This window comes from Schistocerca americana, chromosome 2 (genome assembly GCF_021461395.2).
Source record: "Schistocerca americana isolate TAMUIC-IGC-003095 chromosome 2, iqSchAmer2.1, whole genome shotgun sequence".
Taxonomy (NCBI): domain Eukaryota; kingdom Metazoa; phylum Arthropoda; class Insecta; order Orthoptera; family Acrididae; genus Schistocerca; species Schistocerca americana.
Window position 1 is genome coordinate 237,885,442 of NC_060120.1, and position 20,765 is coordinate 237,906,206.

The window sequence follows — 20,765 nt, forward strand, 5'->3', positions numbered from 1 at the left end:
GTCACTAGTACAGCAGCGCAGCTCTTTTTCAACTACGGTAAATGTAGTGCATTTACACGTTGACGATAGAAAGTAACTGCCTTGTCTGCTTGATTTGTACCAGTTATAACGGTACTTTGCGGGCAGGCGTGTCAATTAGCATCATATTAATTAAAATCGGGGAAGAATTAAAAAGGGGAAAGTAATACGAAACTTTAATAACTGCACGGTCTTACTAAGAAGCAATATAATTAAAAATAATAAAAAAGCAAAGTAGCAAAGAACAAGCGGGACAGAAAGATATAGGGGCGCGTTTGTTTAATACGTATAAAAGAGCATGTAACACTTTATAGAGCTCTCTACCTTCAGTTATCGCGATCGGGCTAGTCGCTGAAAAATTGGTACGCGACTGCGAAATTCGTTAAGGAGATTATTTAAAGACTCTCCAAGCACGATTAAAATACATTACGTGTGACGAAGTGATCAGAGACGTTTATTGTCGGGTGAAGTGAAAATGAATCCGACAACAAAATTCGAACTTTGTGTTAGCTGGGAAAAATACTCTTGGGAAACTATTATGGTTGCGGAACCCACGAAAGTTGTGCGCAACGGAAAGCTATAGTTTGCGTAATTCTGCATTTTATAAAATGGTGAAACGCGTGTGCGCGGAACATTAATAAATCTTATCTTTGGACGGTTACGGGGGTAACTGATACAAACAACGCGCCAGCATAAAAAATAGTTCGCTTATTAACTACCAGATATGAAGGATAGGATCATCACCTCCAATCCCGATTCATATTTCATATTTAGTTAGTGAAAAGAAAAGTGTTAATAAACAAACTACATTTCAATTTTATCCACGATTTTGGCTTCATTACGTAGTCTTGACTACACGATAAACAATATCTGTGGAAGTTGTATGCAACGTATCGTCATAATATTTAGCCAACCAATATTGTGGGACACCAAAAATGTAAATGCATGAAATTGTTCTTACAGCGGATGTATAATGTGTGAGTGCGACGAACTATATTGAGAAACTGAACATCCATTACGTACTTGCAGGTTTATTTGCGAAAATGGTCCTTGTCGGTACATCAGCATAGAGTTCGAATCGCTGGAACATTGCAAACCATTCAGATTAATCGAACATCTAACTACGCATAATGCTGGTATCACCAGGATGTGTTCTTTCTCCTCACCCCCGTGGCAGTAATTGAATTAAGAGTCAGCCGGGAATAACATTTAAATCAATTGACGACCATTGAGCTAACGTCACGTATTTTCAAACGTCCACTGCCATGTATGAAGGCGAGTGACACCACGAGTGTTAACGTCGATCGAGGGATTTCGTCGTGATCGTATTGAATGACATTGAGCGGTTACACAGTGTAGACGGGGCGGAACCGTAGGTGCAGTAAAAGCAATCTTAATCTAATATGCTAGACTTTTGTAAACAGTTGGTAACTATTGTCACTACAATTTTAGTAAGTGGGCGTAAGGATTTATGAGATTCTTTCGCGTTCACCAAAGACAGAACTTCATGAATGAGATTTTCACTCTGCAGTGGAGTGTGCGGTGATATGCCTGGAAGTTTCACAGAACTTCTTGTCTGAACTGACGTATTTGGGCAGCAGGAAGTCACTGCAAAGTTGACAGAACTAATCGAGAATGACTTTCTGCGAGATGAACGTTTAGAGCCGCGCCCATTACAGAATTACAAAATTGTAAAATGAAGTTCGCTAAGAATTTTAAATAAAGTGACATTTTCATACTGGAATAATTAAGAAAGTAAAACATCATTTAAGTAAAAGTATACATTTTTTGGAACAGGAACAATTTGGACTACAAAACTATGGAACCAAGGTTAGGAAAGATATTTATAAACTGAACATTCTGGAAGACGAAGATTCTGAATACGAATAATTTTGGAAATATTAATTTTCCAGAAGTAGTATAACATCTGTTTCGAAGATGATGGCTTTCAAATAAATGTCAGTCTTAAAAAGAACGCGTCGTTTACAGGTACAGTAAATTGATATTTCTTTAAATGAAGTGCTTCGATATGAGCTAAATATATTTTCATCAGCTATGGGAAAATTACGCCGTAACTAAATTTAGTAGGATACTGCTCGAATAAAAAATTAGTTATTTTATGTCACTATTGTATACACAATACTAATGAAAGGAATCAGCAAAATGAAAAAAATATTGACATCAGGAGTAATGCAAGAACGTGTAGGACAATCCAACCACGCTCTGACAGTGTTTGTTAGAGCGAAAAATACCGAGTTGCACCGTGTCTGGCGTCCAGCTGAATGTATGCTTCTCCCTTTAACTGCGTGGGTAGGTGTGTTCACTTGTCAGAGACAAAGGTGAAGGCATATTACCTCCAACAGGACCAGGCCTAGTATACCACTGCGGCGTTCAACCCTGCGACCTGATGACAGCTTTGCCTCTATAACCTCAGCATCACTGCTTATCCCCGCGTCGAAGAGAAATGGAATGTGCAACTACGCCGCTAATATTTCTCAGTTTAAAAGAATCGTTGCTCTGACCGATTCGCACTGCAAACAACGCCGCGGCGAAAAAAGGCTGCGGACAGCGGTTTATTTTCCCCGGCCGCGGCTGACAAGTGATTCCCCTCGCTGGCAACACAGAGGGAGCCCCGCCCCGCAGGAGCCTGTATGGTACTCGGGCGCTCTCCGCCTTGGCTGCGGTGGCCGCCTGCAGCTTTTTACCGACACGCGGCCAAGCCGGCACAGGTGTTCGTGTGTGTGCTGCGCTATGCGGGAACAACCGACTGCCAGCCAGCGTTAAACGTGTTCGCGGGCGGGATAATGAACACGCCTCTGGCAGCGAACACCTCTCTGTTGCACTTCTTGGCACCCCGACACAGACTCTACGAATAAATGATTTTTTTCGCGTGTCAGATTAAATGTTTGTTTACTTCATTAACCCGCAGAAAGGAAAGGGGGCGTTTCAGTGCGTATTTAGCGCAGCGCTAATACAAGAAGCCTGCTTTCTACCGGTTATTTGCGGTTTGAAGTACGTTCGTCCATTGAATCCCACCACTGGTGTGTCATTCTAAAACTGGGATGGTGTCATAACAAGAAACGTAATTATTGGCGGAAGATGGAGATACTAAGACCTGAAAATGAAATAACACCACTGATATAAGGCAAGTACGTTGGAGAGTTGAATCTCAGAGCTACATCAAGCTCATTAGAGACGATACGAAACGCCTTCTCATCAATCTACTGACTTATTATAATTGAACAACCTGACAAGAAAGTGAAGCACCCAGAGGGGAAAGAAGAAACGGAATGCAACTTCCATGAGCGGAGAGGATATGTGATGATGATTCAGTGACTGCAGTATGGAGTCAAATACACACAGAACTTGGCAGTATGGGTGTGGCTGTACGCCAGTTAACGCGATGAAAATGATATAAAATAACTTCGCAAATACACCAAAACCGACGTCGTACCGAAATGTTATTGTGAGAACTTCGAAAGATATAAATATCTTTTCTCAGAAAAATAACAAAGACTCTGTAATCAAGTAACATGATCTGCGAATGTAATTGCAATCTTTTTTTGCAAAAAGATATCTTCCCTTTTTTTTCTTTGTAGTGTTCAAAAATGGTTCAAATGGCTCTGAGCACTATGGGACTTAACTGCTGAGGTCATCGGTCCCCTAGAACTTAGACCTACTTAAACCTAACTAACCTAAGGACATCACACACATCCATGCCCGAGGCAGGATTCGAACCTGCGACCGTAGCGCTTTGTAGTGTAAGAAGTCCTTTCGTGACGAGGCACGAAAACTTGTTTCATGTAATATTTAGTCTAAATATAATCAGATATTACTGGAATGTGTTATCAATTTTTATCTGTACCAGCTCCTATATTCATGAAGTGGTGAAATTAATTTCTTTATGCAAATTTTGTAGGGGAAGATTGGTGCACAGATCAGCGCCACTCTTCTAAACGATAACGGCCCAGAGTCGTAATAAATATCTTAATATTCTCTAATTTCGACAAGCAAAAATGTAAATGTAGGAGATTTCTCTTGATTAGCGGTTCTTCCTTTGCAACAATAAAAGTAATCAGTATTTCCAATATTGAATCATACTTGAGTAAATTGAGTTCAGCAAATTTTTTCGGTCCTCGCTTAACGAAATCCCGAGAATCTCCGTAACCTTGCATTTCCACGAAAGTAAAGATAAATAACAAAAATCAATTTTAATAACATATACAGTCATATCTGGAATTTTGTTAGCATATTGTACCACAAGTTTAAAGCCCTGAGATAGAAAAGTATGTCATATGCTTAAGCCATACGCATTACTTTGAGTTGCACATTGTGATTTGTATGATTTATCTATTTTTGTGACGTTACAATACAGCATCACCGGTCTTTTTCGGTCTAACTGTGTTGGTGAGCAGTAAATGTATCCACAGGGCAGTGACGTTGCGTCACTGCAATACACTTTGGAGGTGTGGCGGTGGGACTTGGAGTCTCGTATCACCCTCCAGCGGTGACAGTACTACGTCGGTCAGACAAATTTAGCCTGACATGGGCAGGTAGGGTAGGAAAGTACTGGACGCAGAACGGGGGGCTAGTCCCGCCAAAGGATCGTGGTGGGCGTGCCTGGCCGATCTTTAGCCATGGTCGGAATCCTATTCCTCTAGGATGGTTAGAGGAACCGGATGTCGATGCCAGCGGCGCGGAAGTGTGGCCCCGACGTGGCGTAACTCACGGACACTGCCCCACAAGGCATCCATTTTCTCATAGAGCCGCCGCACGTTGTTGCGTATGGTCGTCTTGAGCGGGGCGATATCCGCTTCCTCGTGGAGAGTCACAATTCTCATGAGTGGCGGGGCGTGCAGGCTCCACCTGAGAACCTTGTTCTGCAGGCGCTGCAACGTCCGCATCCTGCTGACGCTAATCGTGGCCCATGCAGCAGAGCCATGAGTGAGGGCAGGCAGGATAACTGTTCGGTAGATGCGGAGCTTGGTATGCAGGTTAAGTTCCCTACTGCAGAAGAGTGGGTACAAAGCCCTGGTCAGCTTTTGCCCCTTGTTGGCGACATACTCCGTATGACGGTGGAAAGGCAGCTTGTGGTCCATCTGGACCCCGAGATGGGTGGTTGTCGGGAACCAGGGCACCAGCACGCCTGCAATCGAAATATTGCGGCGGAGGACCGGGCGCCGTTTGGCCAAACATATGTATGATGTGGTTTAACCAATACATAAATGGACCCATGTGGTGGTTCTTTATCATTAAAACAAACATCCTGTAACTTCGATGCATGCACTGATTCCGCTGGGAAGGATGTCATTGAGACGTTGCAGCCTCTCCTGAGGCAACCTGTTCCACAACTGTTTTAAGTGCATACGCGCACTTTGACAAAGTTGACATCCTAGCTGGTCCCACAGCTATATCGAGGACAGATTGGGGGAGTGGTGGGGGAGATCTTGCTGGTCATGCGGAGTGCCTCGACATCATGCAGGCAGTTCACAGGGACACGAACCGTGTCTGCACGAGCTCTGTCCTGTTGGAAGACGCAAGATGTCAGTAACGTACTGTTGTGCCGTCACTACCAGCGCTGACCTGAAATCATATCTGACGGCTCAGAACACAATGTCGCCAGAAGTAATACGGCTGTGCCTCTCAGGAACACTGGAAGAACGGGTCCTCTTCCCAGGTGGCCGTGGTCGGAAAGGGTGGTGCACAACCGTGATTCATAGCTGGTAGCAATGCGGCGCCATTCAAGAGCATTCCGTGCTCCCCGTTAATGGTACCAATCTAAATGTAACCGTTTGTGCCGAGGTGTTGCCGGAGCATGGAACAAAACATTCCCTTGAGCGGGTGCTGCTTGTCTCCTATCAGTGGTTCGGGATTACACACAATGTACCAGGGACACTTACTTGCCGGCCGCTGTGGCCGAGCGGTTCTAGACGCTTCAGTCCGGAAACGCGCGACCGCTACGGTCGCAGGCTCGAATCCTGCCTCGGGCATGGATGTGTGTTATGTCCTTAGGTTAAAGTAGTTCTAAGTTCTAGGGAACTGATGACCTCAGATGTGAAGTCCCATAGTGCCCAGAGCAATTTGAACCATTTTGAACACTTTTACTTGTTCTCTGCACCCATGTTATTCACCTGATCTTACGCCTTCAGATTATCACTTCTCTCTATCGAACAACCTCCAAGGAACTTCTCTTCCGGATGAAAATGTGCTCCAAACATGGCTCGACGAACTCTTCGTCTCGAGAATACGTGATTTCTAAAGTCGCGGATCCGAAATGCTACCCCAGTGTTTGTTTTGTTTTGATTTGATTTAGCGAGCAAAAAACAAGTAGGGTCATACGCGCCGATGTCAAAACTGACAGAACATGAAGACAAAAAATAGGAGTTAAAAACGACTACATGTCAATCCCAATCGACGGAAGACAAGACAGCTAAAAACAGGGACGTGGAGAAAGGTTTATGAAATACGCCGCAGAGAAATGGAGGTCCACAACTAAAAATTAAATGGACCTCGCCATATTGCTACGACGGATAAAAAATAAAACGCAGTCGACAGCTCGCACGACGTTCGCTAAAACGGCATATAACGCAGACGGCAAACACGAACGGGAACGTAAGCGGTTAAAAAATGGGTATTCCGTCAGGAAATGACCCCAGCGTTGGCAGTATTGTAAACAGTGAAAGAGAATACATTACCTGACTTTACGTCTCTTATATGTATCGATTGTTATGCGTATCTGTTTTGTTTATTACAGTACATTGCTACGAACGTTATCACCGACCCGGTATTTGCAACGGAGGAACGCGACAATGACGTTCTTTAGAGAGTTTTCATTCATTCATTTATCAGGTCAAGATTTCCACGAACTTCCGTCAATTTAATTAAATTGCTTTTTTCACGGCACAGCGCTAGACCGTTTCTACGAAACGTGAAATATCGATCAGTAAGGAAATACCAACAGACCACTGTGCGTTTCATCTGCCTCGAAGTTGGAACCAAATCGTTGCAGAACTTACGCTTGTCTCCCGCCTTGCCAATAAACAGAATTTCTCGTTATTTCATGGACAAAACTCTTTTCGTTCCTTTCAGAACCCGTCTTCAGACGACGCTGCACGTTACACAGGGTAATACAGGAGTGGTGCAGAATCTGCTACTTGTTGCCTAAAATATCTGAGAGCGTTTTGTAACGCTGGTTATTTTTTCTCTTTTCAACGACGAGTTAATGGAAGCTACTATTAACAAGTGTTTTTGCAACTGAGCCAGTGGCGGTATTAGCGGCCCGAGTCCTGGTTCTCGCTCCTCAACAGGTCGGTTGCTCGGGGGCCAGCGGAAGCGATTCTCCACGATGTTTGGAGTTGTTCCGTTCGCTGGAGATACAGGCATGTGTGTCACGATGAAACGGGCTGGCCCCAACGGCGGGTATTTCGGGACGGCCTCAGAAACAAACTGCTGAGCGCCGAGTCCTTGCCGCCAGCCAAGGTTAGCCCCAGGGGGCAATAACACTCTCAGGGTAGGTCGAAACCGACGCACCGCGATACCGCGTCACCAAGCCGGGAGAATGTAAGCTAGCGGGTCTTCAAGTATTTACTGTACGAGCGAGGGGGTAGGCACCCCTCACTCTTTCAGGCGAGGAACAGAAACAGGTAAATGGTGGGGCGGGACGGACAGACCAGACAGACAGACAGACAGACAGACACACACACACACACAACTCCGACGGTGGGATCCGCGCGAACCGTGGCAAGGCGCCCTAGACCATGCGGCTGGAGAAACGCTAAATCTAATTGTGCACACCAACGCAGATGGAAAAAAAATATGCACTACCAATCAACCTACAATCTTTCGAAAGTGCCTTTCCGTATAAAATAGCGAGTCTGAGCACAGTATTTGATACCCACCACCATTTTCTCATAGGACGAGCGAGCAATATAAAGAATACGTGCAGCCTGGAAATTTGGATGGTTACTCTGTATGAGAAAGATAAACATAAAGCCAAATCAGAAAAATGTGGAGTATTGATGAAAACCCGTACTTAGTTGACACCCGCCCCCCCCTCACCCTCCCCCTGTTTATGAAGAGTATAGGGAGAATTAAATTAATGCACTGGTACCATAAGACGTAAAGTGGGTTGTAGCGATATGCTCATAGCAGCCCCTCTATTAAATATTTTGACATTCCGTAGATAAACGGTGTTTCAAAATATCAAGGAAAAATAAAAATTAAAGAATTTTCTTTTTAAATTTGGGGTTAAGAAAGATCAGATGAAGGCAACTCTCGGTATAGAAGGGAGAATTGCAGTAAAGAAGACTGTGGAAAGATATGTAAGAAATATATCTAGTAATTACTAAAATGGAATGAGTTAGATACGTTGGTCACATAGTGAAGATAGACGATAGAAGTCTCACAAAATGAATTTTGAAGTACATTTACAAGAGTTAAAATGGCGAACAGTAGACCCTAGGGATAAAGACAACGCAAAAATGATTATAATAGAAGTGGTACAAAGCTGAAGGGCCAAAAGGATTTATCTGTTGTCTACGAGGTTGTCATTAGTGACAAAGCTAAAGGTCGGATAGGAGGACTGGGAAGGAAATTGCATTTAGCATTTCAGGGAAAACCACCGAGATACAAAAAACTGGGATAAAATGTCGAATCTTTTGAGAAGTAAGAAAAGGACCGGCTGGTAGACAAAGAAAATAGCAAAAGGGAAAAAATGAAAAGCTATTGGAAAGGAGGAAAGGAAGCAAAGGGCCAAAATGAATGGACTGTATTATTCTGCGTGGTCTCTAAATGGTGAACGCGAAAAATAATGTTTTACTCATCTCCGGCAAATGTACGACGCATACAGTGAATAGCAAAATTTTATTTAAGACGGGAATCATTGTCGAACCGCACGAGGAAACCAATAAAATGTAGGAGCAATTTTTTTGGAATTTACTGCGGTGTGAATAAAATTGTTTTGGACGTAAGACCACGTCGCACCCAAATTTAAACCACTATCAAGCCCGACGTTTCGACCATTTATCTATCGGTCGTCTTCAGTGCGACTGAACTGCAAAGACCACCGAAACGTATAGATTATAACAGTGATTTTCGTTTCAAACTGAAACGCCCTAATGCCCAAAATGATTTTATTCAAATTGATACTAACCGTGGTAGCATTCGTACTTGCTACGTACGGTACGTTTAGCTCGTTTTGCACCACATACATATTGCATCAAAACTGACAGAAGGGAAGGCACGAAATGTGTAACTGGGGCGGGGATTAGGAATGAAGGCATTCCACATCCACGTTGCTGACTGGTGCGTGAGTATGAGAGACGTTTCGGAGGGCGCAGGCGGCGGCATTATCAGCAGGAAGTGTTACCTGGGAGGCCGCCAGCGGCGGCGGCGCGGCTACATCCCGCGGGCGGGCCCGAGCGAGGCGCACTGCCCCAGCAGCACCAGGTCCGCTGCCAGCAGCTCGCACTGCGCATGCGCCGGGCGGCCGCCAATCTGTGCGTGACTCGGCAGCGGTCACCCGCCGCAAGTGGCAGTCACGATCCACGCGCACCCTGTCGCCAAATCATTGGCACGCCCCAGTTAGCGGAGGTGGTACGGCGCTGCCGGAACGGGCTGACAGCCAGAGTCGCTGAACGCAGTGAGACGGAAAAGACCGTGCCGTTTTGCTAACGTGAGGCCGTTTTTAAATTCGGCACCGGTATCGACAACTTTTACTGGCTACAATTGCGATTAATTGTCATTACCTAGCGTACATAACAGGTGTTAAAGCGTGCAATAATAATACTACATGGGATGAATCCCATATTACGTCGCTATTATTTTACATATGCGTTTTGTTTCATTAACTTAAAACGTCGTCAGCGTCATACGGAAGTGTCGTCTACAGGAAAATTTTTTTCGCGTGTCCATGAAATAAACTACCTCCCATAGTATCATAAACTAATGTGCATCGTACACCTTAATGTAAAAAGGTAAGCTAAACTGCCAAAATGAATTGTCATACCATCACTTACAGGAAACACCAACCAATGTAACAATCATACGCCCATAATTAAAACATCCGCTACAGTCTGACTGTATTGACTGAAGACTTTACACTACCAGCTTTCAGGTACTCAGCAGCATCTTCACATGTATCTGTAAGTACGAGGGGCGCTTAATAACGCAACACTTATTTCTCAGTCAATTTCGGTTGAAAAAATGAATTGGAATATTCCCGTTTCAGCCCCTGTAGTTTCATGAAGTTCCAAATAGTAGCGGTCCTTTACGTAGCCTTCAAAATTGCGTCTGTAACGGAGGTCTGTTCCATGCAGACAGCTGTCATTGAGTCCCTTTTGGTGGAAAACCAGAGCATCGTAGATAGGTGCTTGAAGAACGCCTGTTAAGACCTGTGAACAAAAGCACGGTAAGCCGTCTGTCACCATCGCAACGAGGTCGCGCAAACCTGTCCTATCTCTCGCATTCGGCCTGCCGCACACAGATGACTCCTGCAATGTTGGAGCGTACGGACACACTCACACAGGCCCTTCCATTAAGGTGGCGTAAGGTGGTCGCACTGAACAGAAATTATGTTGAAAAATAGGGTTTTGCAGCCAAAACAGTTAAGAATTGAAACATGGTACTTAGGGAAAGGCAGGTTATGGTGTGGATGGGGCCTTACTCAGTTACCGTTGGTTGCTCAGTTATGTTTTTAAATCCCGTACACTTTATTTGGAACCAATTGCAAATAAGGTTGACAATAAGGAACAGTTATCAAATATGACTGTTAAGACACAATGTCTAAATAAAAAAAAAATTAAATTCCACTCACAGCTGAGGGCCTAATAGTAATAACTCAAAATTAAAATATTAAACAAAAACAATCATCACAATCTAATCAACCAAGAGAGAAGTGGGCCTCAGACAGTGCTCCAAGGATCGGCCTGGGAAAGTCGGTCAACTTCGTAACTGATGAGACAGGCGTCCAAGAGTTGTATTCACTTAACCGGATGGCAACTCAAACTAGTGACGGTTTAAACGCAGACTAACACATTTGCAAAATCTACGTAACGTCTGATAACCAATACACTGATCGAATAACCCAGGCGAGGCAGACCCGACATCTTCAGAACCCGGTGTTCAGAACATCCAAACGCAGAAGGAACCACTATGAACGAAGCAGTCCAACAGAAACAACATATCCGAACCACAATCAACGAGGTTGTCAAACTATATGCCTTATCGGAGAGCAGCAGCAAGGCGAGGAAAGGTACACTGCAAAAAAACACACGCTAACCTCCAGGGCAGGTAACTGCGGTGTTAGCAGCCACTAGGGAGATAAATACCCATGGTTGAACTTCACCAATAATAACACAAGGAATTCAATGATTAATAATAAGAAGCGGAGAACAGCTAACTAATTTCGCCAACTCCAAACACTGCACTCGTTGCTCTTTGTCTCAGCGACCCTGCGAGCACCAACGTGCGAAGAAACGGCTTGATCTCAAAATGGTGGAGGTTTCACTACTGGGTTAATGTTCATTAAACTCAAACGTCCTGGGTCCAGTGGACAACGAGGTTGTGGTCCCCACAACTACAGCCCCTCAACCCGGCAGTGCCTGCGTGCCGCCAGCAGTCCCAGCACGTCCTCGCACAGCCGGACCTCACTCCTCCTCCGTCCCAACCGAACTCCCCAACATACTCACATCTGGAAAACACTTTACGTCCTTCCAAAGATAGTACCACGGTACCAGGTATCGATAACTGCTGCTGCCACTCGCGGACAGACAACGCTAGCAAACGTAGTGGTGCCAGTAAACACAAGAACCAACGCGAGCCGTAACACGGCTCAGGAACAATGATATATTGGAATCCTGAACAAAAAGTAAATTTTCAGAAAAAATGTGTTGCGTTACTTATATAACGCTCCTTGTAGTACATCGAAGCGACCATGTCAAAGCGAACTTACAAGGCAACACATCTACCGTACGTTCATCAGACTGAATACCCAAACATGCCCGCACCACAAGCACTTTTCAACCCTGATGTCAGCCACCCGTATCCAGAAAGTGTCGGTGAGAGGACAGTGATTAAAAGGACCATCCGACCATATGTTTATGCAGCGCTCTCATTGTTCAGTTCTATTTCTGTTGGCAGACGGGACGCAATGGCGATCTGTACGGGTATTTGTTGCATGTTATTTGCGTGCTGCCTTATAATGACAGCGCTGCATAAACACTTTACCGCATGGTCCTTTCACACACCGTTCCCTCGCCGTCATTTCCAGGCGATAACATGGGTAACTTAGAAGACGATATCCTCGGTGCAGTGAAGCAGCTTAAATCACTTAATAAAGGCAAGGTTGGTTCTGAGCACTATGGGACTTAACATCCTAGGTCATCAGTCCCCTAGAACTTAGAACTACTTAAACCTAACTAACCTAAGGACATCACACACATCCATGCCCGAGGCAGGATTCGAACCTGCGACCGTAGCAGTCGCACGGTTCCGGACTGAGCGCCTAGAACCGCGAGACCACCGCGGCCGGCAATAAAGGCAAGGGCTCCTGTGCAGATCGTAAACCGGTCAGGTTCCCTTCAGGGTATGGTCATACAATAGCTCCATACTTAGCAATCATATACAACCGCTCTCTTCGTAAGATCCGTATCTAAAGACAGGAAAGTTGTCCAAGTCACACTATACGTAAGAAAGAAAATAAGAGTAATCCGCTGAATTACACACCCATATCACTAACGTCGATTTTCAGTACGATTTTGGTGCGTATTCTGCATTGGAACATTATGAATTACCTCGAAGAAAACGATTTATTGACAAATAGTCAGCACAGGTTCAGAATATCGTTCTTATGAAAGACAACTAGCTCTTTATTCGCACCAAGTAATGAGTGCTATCGAAAGGTAATGTCGAACTGATTTCATATTGTTCGATGTTTTTGACACCATTCCTCACAAGAGACTTCCAATCAAATTGCTTGCCTATGGAGTATCGTCTCAATTGTGTGACTAGATTCGAATTCCTGTCAGAAAGGTTACAGTTCTTAGTAACTGGCGGGAAGTCTGAGTAAAACAGCAGTAATATCTGGCGTTCGCCAAGAAAGTGTTATATGCCATCTCTTGCTTCGGATCTACATAAACGATTTAGGAGACAATCTGAACAGCTCTCTTAGACTGTTTGTGGATTATGCTGTCATTTAACGTCTTGTTAAGTCATCAGATGATGAAAACCAACTGCAAAAGGATTTAGACAGGATATCTTTGTAGTGCAAAAGTGGCACCTGATTCTAAGTAATGAAAACAGTAAAGCAATCCACAACGTTACTAAAAGAAATCCATTAAATTTCAGTTACACGAGAAATCACACAAATCTGAAGGCTGTAAATTCAGCTAAGTACCGAGGGATTACAATTACGATTAAATTAAACAGGAATGATCATATAGGTCTAATGTTGTGGGTAAAGCAAACTAAAGACTGCGATTTATTGGTAGGACACTTAGAAAGTGCAAGAGGTCTTCTAGAGAGATTGCTTTACACCACGCTTGTCCGCCCTCTTCTCGAGTGTTACTGTGCGATGTGGGATCCGTTTCAGATGGGACTGACGGAGGAAATTGAAAAAAGTTCTGAGAAAGGGCTGCTCGTTTTGTACTCTCGTGAAACAGGAGACAGAGGCTTCACGGATATGATACAATTCGTTGCGGCAGGATTTTCTCGTGAAATTTCAATCACCAACTTTCTCCTCCGATTCCGGAAATATTCTATTGGCGCCCACCAACTTAGAGAGGAATGATCATTATAATAACATATCAGAGCTCCCACAAAAAGATTTAAGTGCTCGTTTTTCCTACGCGCCATTCGAGAGTGGAACGGTAGAGAAATAGCTTTAAGGTTGTTCGATGAACCCTCTGCCAGGCACTTAATTACGAATCGCAGAGTAATCCTGTAGATGTAGGTAAGGGTTCCATACGTCAGTGAAACTGACAGGTGCTTGTGGTGCGGGCACGTTTGGGTATTCAATCTGGTGAGCCGTATGCGACAGGGGGTTAAGTTAGCTCTAACATGGACGGTTCGACACATCGTACATCCGAAGCTGGGGCTGAGTCTTGAAACCTGGCAGTGTAAAGATTTGTGTCAATAACTGTACAACTGTATCGGATGTTTTAATCATAAACATTACTTATAACAGCTGTGGACGTCACACCAATAAAAATTTTTTTTTTTTTTCGGGAATTCTGGCATTGTGTTTTTCACTGTTTTACTGTGACTTGCAGCACTATTCATTTCCTAATGGTAAAAAACCGACTGGTTGTTGCACAACTAACGAGTATATAAATAACACACAGACGAACTGTAACATAGTCTCCCAGTCGCACTTGTGTCGCATTGTGGACACGAGGGCCTGTCTCCAAGAGACAGACTAACTGATCTTTGAGGCGACGGTCCGGTCTTTCCCCTAGCCTCCTGGTTCTGATCTCTGAAGACCACGTTGAGTTCATGGACGAGTAATTTTCCCAGGCAATTGACCTCGCACGAACCAGCACCTGCCGGAAAAAGCGGTATTAGCAAGAAAAGGAAATGGCCAATGGAAATGCCCGAGTTCTGTTCCTGAGGCTGACTTGCCGAAAGGGCTTAATGTTACATAATTTCGTGCAGCAGTTTCAAGCTCACGAAATGAAACTGTCGGTGGCAGCCCGTGTGATCTGTAAAAGCCGTGTGTCCTCTTGGAGTTGTGGTGGTGGTGGTGGTGGTGGTGGTGTACTTCGAAGTCGAGAGCGGATAATCCTCCTTGGTGCGGAGAGCTGAGAGAATCGGACAGCGCATGTCCGTGCTCGGGAATAATTTCCGATTTTTTATGCGAATGTTGCTATTTAGCAGATGTGCAGACGCTAACTAGGCAGTGCACTAAATTAGATCGTAGTGCCACATGGTCAGTGGCGTTTAGCGAACGAGACTGACTTAGATGGTTTAACTGTAGGCACTAAATTATAATTATTTAAAAGAGGTAACAATCATTTGACTGTGAATTACAATATTTATCTTATGTACTATCTAGATTTCGGCTTTATGCCATTATCCAGTACAATGGTAAAAGTTGTTAGACCACTATCATTGCCTGACTGTGGTTCAGAATTTCAGATTGGTGTTTTGTGTGACTTACCCTCTATTGAGTTCCAACTGAACATCCGTTTTGTGGTTGTAAAGATTATCTAGGTAGTAATTGCTAGGAGCAATCTGGAGGCGGTTTATGAATGGTTACTGGTGAACATATTCTAGTCCAGTGACCACACCTCAGAATCTTACGTAAAGTAGGTAGACAGCTACAGGGCTTTTAACTATTGACCTTGGATTAATAAGAAATTGAACCCTGTCTCAACGGTCGAAGATAGTACGTCTACCCTTAGACTACTTTTAGTAGTGTAGTGGTGGAGGAGATTAACTCCAGACCGACAACAAACATTTTCGAGTAGATCTGCAGAGTAGTACGCTGGTTGCGCGTGGGCTGTGGTGGCGCCAGCAAATGTGCTTTCGCGCGACGCAACGGAATCTTCGAGGACGGACGACATGAATGTTTCAGTACGTTTTGGCAGAAACGTGCAAATAAACATTAGTGGTGCAATATTTAGTCGTGATAGAATGTCAGTAAATGCGTACTGCTCCAATTGAAATGAAACTAGGTCAAGCACACCGTTGGTAAGCAGATAAGTACCGGCAAACTGTGCATGCAGACGACACGCATATTCCATTGACACGTTTTCCTTCTCTCGTCACTCAATCTGTCACGTGGCATAAGGATTCTCTCCCTATAGTTTCTCCATATACAATGGACCGACAGGATGGTGAACGAAGAAGTCCGTAAGATCAGGAGGGGTAATAGAGCTACTGATAGTCGTAAGACTGATAACATCTTGGCTGGGTCGTACACTGCCGTGTATTGCGGAGCACAAACTTGACTTTGCTGTGTAGGAAAGAAATTTACTTTGGTCAAAGTAAATAATGTTTATTTCGTTGTTTTATAATGCGATGGTTATAACCTTCTGAAGAAGGGCACTAGGTGCCTGAAGCCTGTTAAGGAAATAAAATTTCTTTTGTGCACCTGGTTACTGATTGTTTCAATAAATAGAGAGTGCCAACCCTAGTATACAATCTAGGGAGTACGGTGGTATGATTTGCTAGTCTAATGAGCACTGTGAATGTCGTCTCAAGGGAAGGGATTATTGCTTGCAAAGAATGGGCACAATTACGGTAAATTCTGAGTTGTGAAACCTTGGCAACGTGTTGTTGATAATTTGGCCTCGTGAGTCTCCGAGAGTTCTTTCTAGTTCCAAACTCCATACATGAGAACATACAATTTACTATTGTCACGGAGAAAGAAATTTGAACTTTTTCGATGTCTTGGTGCGGCTTAAGAACGATGGTACACTTTGACATATTCATCTACATCCATACTCCGCAAGCCACCTGACGGTGTGTGGCGGAGGGTACTTTGAGCACCTCTATCGGTTCTCCCTTCTATTCCAGTCTCATATTGTTCGTGGAAAGAAAGATTGTCGGTATGCCTCCGTATGGGCTCTAATCTCTCTGATTTTATCCTCATGGTCTCCTCGCGAGATATTCGTAGGAGGGAGCAATATACTGCTTGACTCATCAGTTAAGGTATGTTCTCGAAACTACAACAAAAGCCCGTACCGAGCTACTAAGCGTCTCTCTTGCAGAGTCTTCCACTGGAGTTTATCTATTATCTCAGTATTTCGAAACTCCACCTATACCGACCTGTACTTACGGGCAATTAGTTGCCACTATCAGCACAAAAAATTGCCGTTTGGAAGACATTGCTTCACCGAGCACATACCATCTCACAAGCCAAATTGTAACCACTCGAAAATTCCTGAAAATTCAGTAGACATCGCAGCAAATACAGAGAGCGCTACACTCATACAAACGGTACAACAATGAACAGGATGAGACCTTCAGACAACAGCCTAACTCCCATATACTCAAAACAGCGGTATTTCCGTGAAAATAGGCAGTGTACGAAGATAAAATTAGGTTAAAATGATCTCTGAAAATCTCTGCCCTTAAGGGATCGGTCTGAGACAGAGCTGCACTGTATTCCATGTGATAACGGTGTATCAAAGGACGCGCACAGTTCAGGAGCCTTCTCCGACCCAGTAAATTCGATACCGCAGACCACTGAATTTTACTGGCCATTCGATTAAATGCTGCACAATGAAACAAAAATTGATGCCCGTACTTCAAATGAATTGGTGGAAATACGACTGTTGGAGGACCTTAATAAGCGGAACCCTGTTGTAGAAAATCTTCGTGCTTTGGGTAACCAGTGCCGATCTACGATTTTACCGCACAAAGACAATCCATCTGATATCGATGGGGCGATCTACGAGGGGCGTTTGAAAAGTCCATGAAAAATCCAAGAGATGGCACCACCGGCGCGTATCGAGGTCATGTTTAGTTAGTAGCATCTTTGGAAAGAACGCACACCAAGTTTCAGCCATATTGGTCTATTTCTTTGTGTTTGGCATTCGTATGAATGATGTCGAGTGATTGTCAAAAAATGGACGAAGAACAATTTCGTGTGGTGATTAAACATTACTTTATGAAAGGCAAGACGCCTAAGGAGACTAAAGAAAAGCTTGATAAACATTACGGTGACTCTGCACCTTCGATTAGAACAATTTATAAGTGGTTTCAAAATTTTCGGAGTGGCCATATGAGCCCAAGTGATGCTGAACGTTCTGGACGCCCTGTGGAGGTTAGGACTCCAGAAATCATTGATAAAATCCATTATATGGTGATGGATGACAGAAGAGTTAAGTTGTGTGAGACTGCTAGTGCTGTGGGCATCTAGAATGAACGGGTACATAATATTTTGCATAAATATTTGGACATGAGAAAGCTTTCCGCAAGATGGGTTCCGCGATTGCTCACGCTTGACCAGTCGTGTGAAGTGTTGCAAGGATGGTTTGCAACTGTTCAGGAACAATCCGCAGGACTTTAAGCGTTGTTTCGTCACTGTGAATGAAACATGGACCAAACAACAATCTAAACAATGGGTTACCAAGGGAGAATCTGCACCAAAAAAGGCGAAGACCAGTCCTTCGGCCGGAAAGGTTATGGCGACTGTCTTGGGATTCGCAAGGGATAGTCCTCATCCACTATCTGGAAAAGGGTAAAACTACTACAGGTGCATATTATTCATCTTATTGGACCGTTTCAAAACCGAGCTGCAAGAAAAACGCCGGCGATTGGATCGCAAAAGAGTCCTTTTCCATCACGACAATGCACCAACACACATCTCGGCCGTTGTGGTCGCAAAATTATTGGAAATAGGGTCCCAACTCGTTTCACATCCCCCCTATTCTCCAGACTTGGCTGCCTTGGACTACTATTTGTTCCCAAATTCGAAGAAATGGCTGGCAGGACAAAGATTTTATTCAAACGTGGAGGTGATTGCAGCAACTAATAGCTATTTTGCAGACTTTGACAATTCCTATTATTCGGAAGGGATCAACAAATCAGAACAGCGTTGGATGAAGTGTGTAAGTCTAAAAGGAGACAATGTCGAAAAATAAAAAAAGATTTACCCCTAACACGTAAGTAGTTTTTATTTTTGCACGGCCTTTTCAAACGCCCCTCGTACAACCAAGGAGCGCGCTCACGGCAGCACAGAAACTTCGCGCAGAAGCGCATACGCTCTAACAACCTTACACAGCGACAATTGGGTACACCAATCGTGCGCTGGCGTGGTCTTAAATAGAGACAAACCCTGTGTACTTTCTCTAGTGTACACTGGAGGGAGGCCTGATGTCTCTGCGCCGAAATATCCGGCAGTTTGCCCGAAGTTTCCGACGCTGTGTCATATTCCTCTTCAGACTTGCAGAATATTCCAAATCTGATCCTCTGTGCTGGGTTCTTCATCCGAGTTCTTACGAGTCCTCAGATGGACAGAGACTGCTCGAGGTGGTGTTCAGCCACACACGTGAGTCCAGAACATTACGTCTAGTGAGGAGGACGAAACGTCGAGAGTAATTTACATGTATTGACTGGAAGATGGTGCGGTCCGGCAACCCAAAATATTTCACCATCAAACGAAAGCGGCCACAAAAGCCTGCAGACTTTATTTACACATTTATGGAGATGCTTCTCCAAGACGGGCCCTTATTTTTCCCAATCTGGTGAGGCTTGTTTAGCGACCCCTCGTCGCTGCAGCGACTGCAGCGGTTCAGCGTGGCACACTGCCGGCGCACCCTGTCCTTGGACCACAACACGACCCGCAGCAGGTGTTTGCCGGACCAGCCGCGGACAGCGGACCTCTGGTGTTGCGTGTGGCCGCAGGGCGCGGACGGCGCCAACTGTCGCACAATTAGGACCGTCCACACCACCCAGGCCTTTGTCGGGACCGCAATTTTCTGTCCCGCCGCAAACCACACAACACCACGGGATCCGCAGCTGCTCACAGCTGCTCTCAACCAAAATTGGAGACAAGTGCCTGATGACACAGGCTCGCGCGGCCTTCTGAAACAGGTGGATCCAAGGTCGAACCGAGAAGACAAAGACACAACGAGACCTGCACGTGGGGAGCAGACAAACTTGGTTTCAACTGATCAGTACGTGTTAGGGTGCGTGCATACTTGCCAACAGTGCAACAATGGGATCAATCAAAGCACTGGAAGAAAATGATATCGGTGCAAATTACCCAGTGGCAAAGTCTGAATAAAATCTATGCTCAAGAGGAGAGTCAACTCCAACTGGGCTATTCAGGTTCAAATATACCTGCAGATGTACAAAGTTAGTCAATATGGGCTAAAGTTACCACGGAGGAACATACGCACCGCATGGATCAGTTCTATCCAGATGTTGTCTTCGGTCCGAAAAACTGGTTTCGTGCAGCTCTCCATAATAGTCTTTCCTCTCCGCTTAAGCACCACAACCAAAATACATTTCAACCCGCTTACAATATTCATCCCTACGTCATCTGTCTCTACAATTATGGCCCCTAACCGTCTCTCCCACTGCCAAACTGACTATTACCTGACGATTTGTCCTACCTATCAACTTTTTCTTCTAGTCAAGATGTGCAATGAATGCCTCTTTGCAATTCGATTCGGTACTTCCTCATTAGCTATTCGATCTACCCATGTGATCTTCAGCGTGCTTACATAGCACCACATTGCAAAAACTTCCATTCTCTTCTTGTCTGAACTGTTCATTGTCTATGTTTCATTTAAGTAAGAGCTAAATTCCACACAAGTACACCCTTTTCTTGCTACTGCCAGTCTTACATCTTCTCCACTTCAGCCACTATGAGTTACTTTGCTGCCCAAACCACAAACATCACATACTTCTTTTAGTGTCATTTCCTAATCGAATTCAGCAAGATTTAATTCGACTACATTACCCTTGTCTTATTTTCGTTTATGTTCACCTTATGACCTTATTAAAAGACACTATCCATTTCATTCAACTGCTCTTCCATGTGCCTTGCGGTCTCAGAATTACGTCATCACTATAGTACCGATATTCAAATTGTGTACGACACCAGTGTAAATCACGTAGCGAAATAATGGCAACTCTGGAATGTAGACTGCTTACTGAAGCACGTTCTATACACAGTCTGAGATTAAAGAACAACACAGTTCTGATGCATGATTAGGCAGATTAGCAAATTTACTAATCTTGTACAGTCACAGCGGTATTTCAACTGCCTATGAGTAGCACACGTTTAGCGGATG

General features: G+C 44.4%; 2 protein-coding genes across 3 annotated transcripts in view; one reads left to right on the top strand and one right to left on the bottom strand.

Moving 5' to 3' along the window:
* LOC124593710 (protein rhomboid) overlaps positions 1 to 20,765 on the bottom strand; it is a 303,251-nt gene that overhangs the window by 157,973 nt on the left and 124,513 nt on the right. The window contains exon 1 of one of the 2 annotated variants that reach the window (XM_047132018.1): positions 9,386 to 9,466. The exons of the other annotated variant lie outside the window; for it this stretch is intronic. The gene's annotated coding sequence lies outside the window, so the exon portion shown is untranslated. Of the gene's footprint in view, positions 1 to 9,385; positions 9,467 to 20,765 lie in introns of those variants that run through there. 2 annotated transcript variants of the gene reach the window in all.
* Positions 1 to 20,765, top strand: part of LOC124593918 (golgin subfamily A member 6-like protein 22) — an 84,226-nt gene that overhangs the window by 54,467 nt on the left and 8,994 nt on the right. Inside the window, exons 3-4 of the mRNA XM_047132268.1 lie at positions 9,376 to 9,515; positions 19,224 to 19,652. Of these exons, the coding sequence (XP_046988224.1) occupies positions 9,376 to 9,515; positions 19,224 to 19,652 (569 nt within the window). The remainder of the gene's footprint in view (positions 1 to 9,375; positions 9,516 to 19,223; positions 19,653 to 20,765) is intronic.